At 38.5% G+C, this 10,347-nt stretch overlaps 1 protein-coding gene across 1 annotated transcript; it reads right to left on the reverse strand.

Annotated features, from left to right (window-relative positions):
• Positions 1-653: 653 nt before the first annotated feature.
• LOC103279122 (uncharacterized) lies at positions 654-6,880 on the reverse strand. The gene is made up of 2 exons (XM_062983842.1): positions 5,825-6,880; positions 654-2,078 (listed from the first exon to the last, which is right to left on the reverse strand). The coding sequence occupies exon 2, from the start codon at positions 2,061-2,063 to the stop codon at positions 1,056-1,058; it is 1,008 nt and encodes a 335-aa protein (XP_062839912.1). The 5' UTR covers positions 2,064-2,078; positions 5,825-6,880; the 3' UTR covers positions 654-1,055.
• Positions 6,881-10,347: the final 3,467 nt, after the last annotated feature.

Here is a 10,347-nt window from a genome sequence, read left to right on the forward strand (position 1 = left end):
ATAGAGGGGGAGCAGGACTTCCCTGGATCTATACTCGTATTGATGCAGGCCAAAATCCCGTTGGCTTTTTTAGCAGCCGCATCACATTGTTGGCTCATGTTTAACTTGTTGTCCACGAGGACTCCAAGATCTTTTTCACACTTACTGCTGTCGAGCCAGGGGTCCCCCATTCTGTATCTTTGCATTGCATTTTTTCTGCATGCATATAGAAAAATTGCACAGATCATCAAAAACCATTTTTTCTTGGTGTTTTGACTTTTAAGTCTGTTCCTGGATTTCTTTAGAGTATTGATCAAAAACTGCATTGAATGGAGTACTTCAGCTCTAGCTTCTTAAATATGGTCATCATGATTTTCTGTCAAAAAGCAAACGGTGATTGATATTTGGGATATGTTCTATATCTCAAAAACTAGAGCTTATGGGGGAAACTGCTGCATTTTTGGAATCAGCAGATCAAATAGACCCAGAATCAGAGCTAGCACTTGAGGCATGAACTTGAACTTAGCACTTGAGGCAGAGCTAGCACTTGAGGCATTGATGGATATAGTGTCACAAAAATCATGGAAAGTCAAGGTGTTCAAAGTAAGTAAAGTACATATCAAAAATGTTATAGTATATAGATAACAGATGCATTAAGATCTCACAGTAGTCAGTTTCATATTGCAATAGTAAGTTTTTATTAATTCCATTAATATCAGGTAGTTTTCATGAGAAGCGATTACAAAGGATACCCTCCAAAGCTGGGGAAATCGTAAAAGGTCTCACTGTATGCATTATACTATATACTCTTTTTTGAGCATAGCTACAGGTGTCAGTAGTTCATACTTATGAACATAACTGAAGATTGTTACTTGATGACAACTGCAGTTGGACCTAGCCCAACAACTGAAAGATTTAACACTGCACATAACATTGCGGTAAGGGGAAGGGAAGTGAAAGCATCCACAAATATTGGTAAATACAGCGATGACAGTACAGTATGGCAAAGCAGCAACTGCATAGATGTCAAATACAAATTACTATAAGATATACAAACCAGATAATCAGGCCAAAGGTTACTGATGGTCAGTAGAACATAACATTGGCTCATCAAAAGACACAGCAATGGTATAGGCAGGTGGATGAAAAGTGCTGTGGAGACTAGTGTAAAATGCTAGGCGCAAAAGATGAGCAGAGTTCAGGAATGCTGGGAAAACAACATGTGCAATGGGCTCGGTGGTTTCATCGGATAATTTTATGTGCAGTTCCACACTGGTATAATTGATGCCCTTGCAGAATATATCTTCCTGCTTATGGAAATTAATGGTTCCCTGAGGACCAGAATCAGGGTGACTTGTGACTGACATGATTTTATCAATAAGGTGGACAGCATTTTTGAATTCCTCCTTGGTAGGAGGGAGCATGTTGTCCCGCCTTTCCCTGCGGAAGATGACCTTGCCTTCCTTCAGGGTGTTGGAAAGTGTGCAGACCTCTACTTGGGAAGAATTGCTCTCATAGGAAACCCAAACACACCCATCCAAGCTTTTCTGTCCGCAATGGTCCCACATGGATTTGTTGTCATCAATGAGGCAGCGATATGAGGAGTGTCCATATTTAGCGCAACGGTAGTTGTTGTGGCAAGGCAAGCCAGTAGGAGTTATGTCATGGAATGGAGAGCAGCGTTGAAGACCATAGATCGTTTCACAATGGAAAGAACCTTGAGTTGCTCTGCAGTTCTTGAGACAGATGTGATTCCCCTGGGAGTATTCAAGGAAATCCTGCATCTTGTGCAATCCACAGTAATCCCATCCTCCATCTTCAAGGTAGCAGTAACGGTAGGAGCCCCCAAAAGAATCACAAGATGTGGAACATTTTTTGCCTGAAGAAGCCAAACCTTCCTCTAAGGAGCAATAGTCCCAATCTTTCCCATTTCCACCATGTTGTTTGCACCAAGTGTATTTATAGCCATGATAATCACATTTATCCCCACATATCCCCATGGAACTTGTGTAATGAATGACAGAACTGGAGAAGGTGAATGGCAGAACACAAAAGAGTGCAAACAAAGCGATTGAGACAGTCATTTTCTTCTTGAGAACCTGAAATAAAAAAGGGGTGGGGTTCTGGTAATTTACAAAATTATGTTACATGCCACACTATCCTTCTTTCATTATCCTTAATGTTTGTTACAAATCTACAATTTCCATAATGCTATCTTCTTGACTCTTTACAGCTGCCAGAAACGAATTCATTTTGTAATGATTTCACATCTTTTAAATGGTCCTATCACTAGACAACCAATTTGGAATGCTATAAAAAGACATGGTTAGTTACTATTACATATTTGCTATATAGAAAGTGCTTATGGCGTTTTCTGGCATAAAAGACAAAATAATTTGACTGGCCTTGGATCCCAGTCTTACACTGGGACACGGGCAGGACACAAATATTGTTTGATATTGAATGTAAAGAAATTATTCAAGTTTATTTCTCCCCACTCATAGGAATGAGAATTCAAAAATATGCCTCATAGAACCTTATCACATGGAAGTTTTCCTCTGTTACACTTCAAAGACAGACTCCTATAAAGTCCATCAAATAATGCAGGATTGCTTGCAGTGGTTGCTCATGGGACTCTGTTTCCACAGTGTGTACAAACAGGAGCATTTCAAAAAAAGGGGGCAAACATTGACTCTACTCCTTTCCCTGTGCATAGAAATGCTTTACCCTTGTGTTGAGGGCTGTTTTCCCTTGTGATGAGAAGTGGTGGATTTTTCCAATTACTTTGTGATGTTTCAGTGTAGGTCGTCTGCTAATGCGTTTTCTATTTCCATTAGTAGTTAAAAGATAGTTTGAGTCCCATTGAAAGAAGTATTTTGGAAAGAGTGTCTGTCTCCTTTAAGTGTCGGGACTTAAGGGGAACGATCCCATTTTAAGTGCCGTTTCAAAAAGATGCCTGATTTAAAAAGTGTGCTGGTATCCCTGAAATGGTTGCGCTAGAAAGGGAAGGAAGTGATCCTGTGTGATGAGGGTAAGTAAATCCCCCCATCTTCTTTAAAGACGGAACCCCATGAAATGTCACATAAAGAAGATGATTCCTCTGTCCCCCCCTTTTTTGGGGGGGGGGAATGAAGTCCAAAATCTAATTCATACATTATCCCTTTCTCGGAGCCTGGGGAAGTTATACTCATATTTTGGACTGCAACTATCACAAGTCCCCAGTTGGCACAGAAGATTTTTCCCTGTAGTCCAAATAATATGTTTTCCAAGTTCCTATCTTTTTTCTCATTTTGTGGACCTCATAAATACCGGATAATCTGTAAACTTCTGAAAACTTAATGTTGCAAATGTTTGATAACCACAATTCAACAATGTATAAGTCCACATAAACTGCAGTAGTGATTTGGAAACAAGTCTCCCAAGTGAGAATCTTGAAAAGGATATTTGTAATTATTGGTAAAAGGGGTGGGGGGAGGTTGTCCAATGCTTAGAAAACTCCATTCAGGGGAGAATTATAGGTAGAATTCTCCTGGAATTCAGATATCCCAAAGTACAGGTTAAATGTCCCTTATTCAAAATTCTTGGAACCAGAAGTGTTTTGGATTTTAGATTTTCTTTGTTTTGGAATAACGGTAGTTGTAGATACAAACATATTGAGATATCTTGTAGATGGGACCAAGTTGAAACACAAAATATATTCATGTTTCATTAACATCTTACAATTTTATAAACACTATTTTTAATAATGTTGTATTTGAAACAAAGTTTCCATACATTAAACCAACAGAAAACAAAACTGTCATTGTCTCAGTGGACAATTTGGGAGTTTGAAGTATTTTGGAATTTCCAATAAGGGATGCTGGATCTGAATTCTATAATTATTTGGCTTTACAGTAGTAAATGATTTGCATCCTTACCTTTAGTAAAACTCAATGGATAGCAATGACAGGCAGCTCCTTGTGGAAAAAGAATAAAGAGGGGGAAACACAGTCAGCTAGTGAAGTTTCCAGTGAAATAGAAGTCTGTAGAATTTCTTTACACTGTGACTGTCAACGTGGGAATATTTTCAAGAATAGCAAATAATGAACAAGATTTCAAAATTACACAAGTGTGAAAATCAAGTCTATCCTTCTTGAACTTGTCATGAGCACCACAGAATAACAAAAGACATACTATAGAAGAGTTCCACATTTTACTGCATGCAAAATGCTTTGAGTGGTGTAAGTAATCAGCTTCTGTACAACATAAGTTCTTCCTTAAGGAAAGATATCAGGATTGCCCAAATATAACTGGGCTTTATTTCCCACTTGGATAAGGATATGCATTGTCTGAAAAGACCTAAGCTTACTTGGGAAATGGATATACTGTCACACATCCCATTATCTTGTGAAGTATGGTATCCGAATCCACTCCAAATGCAAGATGTGGAGGAAATACAAAAATGAAGAAAATGGATACAATTCTAGTCATACTTCGAGAAGACCAAGTGAAACCATTCGCTTATTAAAACAGCTGAATTTAGCCCCATATTCAGTTCTTCTTCACAATTATAATTGCAGAGCTGAGACTGCCTTTCTAGGCCAGATTTGTATATTTTGATCTTTCCTTTTAAATCTATTGAAATAAGCCACCACATTTACATAATTGAAATTCTTTTATTACCTGTGGTCTGTCCTCCGTACTTGCATAAAATAATATCTTAACTTGTCCCAACCTTCCCAATATAGCCTTCTAAAGTTCAATTAAATTTTGCTAGGGGTAATTTAATCCAATGCTGTTTATATAAAACAGGAGAGACGTCATGCAGAGACACCACACCACCAAGGATACTATGTTCTTTTCCTCAGTTAACAGCATCTTATAAGAAAACTAGAGGAAAAGAGCAACCCAGAACACTATTTTAACCAAGAGTCCTGGAGGGAGATCAATCCAGTTCAGAACATTTCAAAACATTCTATCATACTAAGTATATCCAGAAAAAAAAAGATGTTTTCTACTGCTTCAAGCTTCCCATATAAATACAGATATAAGTGGGGAGGTTCAAAATGAAGTGCCTCAAGCCCCTGAAAGCAAAATGATATATATCCCCATGAAAAATCATATATACAGTAGAGTCTCACTTATCCAAGCTAAACGGGCCAGCAGAAGCTTGGATAAGCGAATATCTTGGATAATAAGGAGAGATTAAGGAAAAGCCTATTAAACATTGAATTAGGTTATGATTTTACAAATTAAGCACCAAAACATCATGTTATACAACAAATTTGACAGAAAAAGTACTTCAATAAGCAGGAATGTTATGTTGTAATTACTGTATTTACAAATTTAGCACCAAAATATCACAATATATTGAAAACATTGGCTACAAAAATGGCTTGGATAATCCAGAACCTTGGACAAGCGAGGCTTGGATAAGTGAGACTCTACTGTATATATATAGACACACACACACATTCCAGTTTTCAATTAGAAATCTTTACGTTTAAACCAGAGTCAACCTGGTTGATTCCAGTAGGATTGACCACCAAACATGGATGTATCACAGCTGACACCCCTCGTAGTAGTAGTAGCAGTAGTAGTAGTAATAATAATAATAATAATAATAATAATAATAATAATAATAATAATAATAGTTTATTCGTGTGCCGCCCTATCTCCCCGATGGGACAGCATATGTGTTCTCCTTTCCAAACAATCTTTTTTTAAAGGCCCACTTTCCCTTCCCAAAGTTGTTCTTTTTCTTTGAATTCAGAACAGGATTATATGCTTGTCCCACACTCCTTATTTATCCTATGCAATTCATCTGCCTAAAATTGGAGGACTCTAAACAAGGCTTCCACATTACCTTCTTCTGTCCCTTCCAAGTACTCCACTTGCTCTGTCTTCTTCAACTGCTCAGGAACAATGATGAGTAAGCAAGACTTTTGCTGTTTATATTGGGAGGGAATTCCAAAACTCTGACCTTGTTTACAGCCAAGGGGTAAAAAGGACAGAAAGGTGGAAAGGACATTCCCTTAGACATAAAAATGATTTCTCATTCTTCCAATATTTATTTGTTCTTGTCAAGTTGCAAGGAAGCATGGAGGAATCCGTTCATGTGAATTAGGACATGTTAGTAGAGAAAGTAGCATGATAATAGCACCCATTGTGTCAATCTTAAGGTGGGTCCAAAAATATAAGAACCTTTTTTGATCCAGCTCAGGAAAATCACCATCCAGAGCAGGTCTTTCATCAAAATAATGGGTCTGATGCTTCTTTGGAGACCAAGCTATTCCAAAATTCTTTTCATTATGAGACAAATAGCTCACATCAAGATAGTAGAGTGCTATATTATGTGAAGGATGGGCACTCAGAAAATCCATTTGCCTTCCCTTATGAATACACTACTATGAGAATAGTAGTTACAGTAGAGTCTCACTTATCCAACATAAACGGGCCGGCAGAATGTTGGATAAGCGAATATGTTGGATAATAAGGAGGGATTAAGGAAAAGCCTATTAAATTAAAATTAGGTTATGATTTTACAAATTAAGCACCAAAACATCATGATATACAACAAAATTGACAGAAAAAGTAGTTCAATACGCAGTAATGCTATGTAGTAATTACTGTATTTACGAATTTAGCACCAAAATATCACGATGTATTGAAAACATTGACTACAAAAATGCGTTGGATAATCCAGAATGTTGGATAAACGAGTGTTGGATAAGTGAGACTCTACTGTACTTCCAAAAGTTAATGAATGATGTTATTGTGCTATGTAATCAATGGTGCATCTACACTGTGGAATTAATGCAGTTTGACACTACTTTGCCTGCCATGGTTCAATGCTGTGAAATCCTGGAAATTGTAGTTTTACTAGGCCTTTAGTCTATCTGCCAAAGAATGCTGGTGATGCATTCAACTACAACTCCCAGAATTTCCTAGCATTGAACCATGGTAGCTAAAGTGACATCAAGTTGTATTTATTTTTATTTATTTTTTTGTGTGTGTCAGGAGCAACTTGAGAAACTGCAAGTCACTTCTGGTGTGAGAGAATTGGCTGTCTGCAAGGACGTTGCCCAGGGATGTTTGATGTTTTACCATCCTTGTGGGAGGCTTCTCTCATGTCCCCATGTGGGGAGCTAGAGCTGACAGAGGGAGCTCACCCGCTCTCTCCGGATTTGAACCGCCAACCTGTCAGTCAGCAGTCCTGCCGGACGTGGATTTAACCCATTGCTCCACCAGGGACTTCAGCTGTATTTATTCTACAGTGTAAATGTAACCCAAGAGGTCCTTAATCTTTAGCCCTGTCACCTTTGGCTCCATATATCTTTAGGCATCATGGCCCATTGGTACATTACCTGTATCATGCAAAGCCATCCTGATGGTAGAAAAGGGAGATGTTGAACCAGTGATGCCAGTGACAGATAAACATAAATCAGAACAGACAGAACATTTTTATTGGTTGTTTATTCAATTTCAGATCATAATGCACTTAAGAATGACATGTATTAAATTACAGTTTCATAAAGGTCTGCTTGTATGATATCCAGGGCATACAGGAAATAAATATCTATATATTCCTGTCTTCCCAAACTCCCACATAAAGGTCTTCTTTTAAAAGATTGCAAAAAATGACTGGGTTTTTAATCATTCATTTTTGTCTTCCACTGCTGTGTGTGGATGGTGCTGGTTTGCCTTCATGGTGATCTGCACTCAGAGAACAATTTTGTACCTAATATACAAAATTGCAACTGCACCATCATTTTACGCAACAAATTAAGATGAAACAGCATCCCATAATTCAATTAAAACACAATTAGTGCATTTGGTGCGGTCATGTTTCCAAGGGCTAGCGCTCACTAGAGGGATTATTCTGGTGGAATCGTAGTTATCGTTGTCTTCTAAAAGAACCATAGTTATCATTCCTTGCAGAAAGTGATTCTCATAATAGAAGGCTGCATTTTTTTTCCATTTGTGTTTGCATGGGCTCTAGTTTAGCTTACTGAGTCATCAACAATAATTTAGGCCAGCTTCAGCACTGCAGAGGCTCTTCTTTTCTGGAAAGTCATATTGTTGTCTGTTGAAATAGGATGAATCATTTAAAATCCCTGAAGGGAGTGGTTACACCCCATTTCAGAGAATTTTTTTGGCTGTACTTGTACTTTCCTTTTCTCTCCCCATCTCCTTCCTTTGGTTGCATTGCCTTTGCTTGGAATGTACACAAGCAGTCCCCAAGTTGCAAACAAGATAGGCTCTGTAGGTTTGTACTTAAGTTGTATGTGATTCAGAACAGGTACATTTTAAAAGTATAACTCCAACCAAATCTTTCTATCTATCTAACTATCTAGCTATATAAATGTACTGTTCATTTGCAGGACCGAGTTAACAACAAAACCACTGGGCCAAATCACACCAAATTTGGCCACAATGCACCACAACACGTCCAAAGTCTGAAAGCTGTAATAAAGAAAGGTTTTCCAGACTGCATTACATCGACTGAGGCCCCTTCCATACTGCTCCTATATCCAAGGATCTGATTTCAGATTATCCTCTTATTCCATATCTGACAGGGGAGACTCATATAATCCAGTTTAAAGCAGATAATCTGTGATCAGAACCTGGATATAGGGCAGTGTAGAAGAGGTCTAAGTGTCATAAAAGAGTAACAAATGGTATGTTATTTGTGGTGCGTGGGGGGCAGGAATTGCTGCACCATTCTCTTCAAAACGTGTTACCCAAAGGGGCCATCTCAATATAATGGGGCATCAACACCATAACCGTGATGCCTATCTAAACCACTTTTTAGAAATACTCCTCCCCACTGGTGGAGGAGAAGGAGAAGGGGTAAGGCAAGGCAACAACAATAAAAACTTTATTCTTATATCCCGCCCCATACTGATATTGATGTTTTTATTGGGATAATTGTTTTATTGCTGTGTTATTGATATTTTATTGTTTTATTGGGCAAGGCCCCATGTAAGCCGCCCCAAGTCTCTTCGGGGAGATGGGGCGGGGTATAAAAATAAAGTTATTATTATTATTATTATTATCTCCCCAAAGGGACTCGGGGTGGTTTACATGGGGACCAAGACCAGTAGAACAAAAAATGAAATATATCACCATAATATACATTTGCATTACAAAGTATTAAACACGTAAAAACATATAAACATCATAAAAACATGAACTCAACAACTGATAACCAGTAGCTGAGCACAGTGGGCGTGGTCAGAGCTGAAAGGGACAGGGTTGGTAATAGATATTAAATAGGGCTAGAAGGGTCAAGTCAAATTGTTAAACCGATTAGTCAAAGGCACATTGGAACAACAAAGTTTTCAGGTCAGCTATGGGCCCTAATTGTCTCAAAAGAAAGGTACATCTGTCCATCTTCCCAGTCAAGATGCCAGGCACCTACTGGAATAACCCTCTGCCATCAAGAGGAGGAATACATGACAGGGATGAACAGAGGAACCTTCATATTCCAAAAGGAATGCAAAGACACAGGGATGGCCTATGTGTCACAACACATGAGTTCTGTGAGGTGGATCCAAACCACACAATTATAGCACATTGATATTGCAATAATTGTCATACATTGTACCAGGAAGCTTCAGCCGTTACTTGCAAGAGTGCTCAGGCGTAGTCCAAAGTCACAACATAAATCAGTCCAAACAGAGTCCAAAGCACAAAGAGTATCAAAATGTCCATTCCAAAGGTCAATCACCAGGGCTCACCAAATGTCCAAACATGTAGCACATATGAAGTCCAAGATACAAGGGTCAAGATTATTGACTGAAACAGCCCAAAGATGCAACAAATCCCTTCTGCTGCAGTTGCGATATTTCAACAGTTGCATGGAATGAGTGGGCAAGATGAATTTACATTTACTCAATTTTTCTTTTCTTGTCTTTTTTTTATTGTTTTGTTGTAATTGTGCAATTGCAGCAAATTGAAAGGTGCACATGAGGACATACATGAGCAGGAAGACAGGGTTAGTGAGGCAGTGCAAAAGAGTGATTGTGCAACCACGTAGCACCAAAACAATACCATAGTACAATTGCAGAGAAGTGTGATAGTGCTTGCTTCAGTATCAGTATGTTTTCCTTGGCTTCAACTATGCTGTAAGAAAACAGTCTGGTATGAAAAAATATGTTGTCTTGAGGGAAGGGGCTCTGAGCCAGGAAATGCCCGGCTTTGCAGAATTGCACAGGTCAGCAGCAGCCCTGCAAAATAGCAAAGATTCTGGCAAGGAAGAACAGAAGCAGTAAATTTGCTGTCTCTCACTGATGTTCATGACAGAACCTGCCTTGAACTACAGTTACATCTCTAAGTGATCTGCAGTACATCAGCTGTGCTTTCTTATTCCAGATTTTTTAACAA

The sequence above is a fragment of the Anolis carolinensis genome, chromosome 6 (assembly GCF_035594765.1).
Source record: "Anolis carolinensis isolate JA03-04 chromosome 6, rAnoCar3.1.pri, whole genome shotgun sequence".
Taxonomy (NCBI): Eukaryota; Metazoa; Chordata; class Lepidosauria; order Squamata; family Dactyloidae; genus Anolis; species Anolis carolinensis.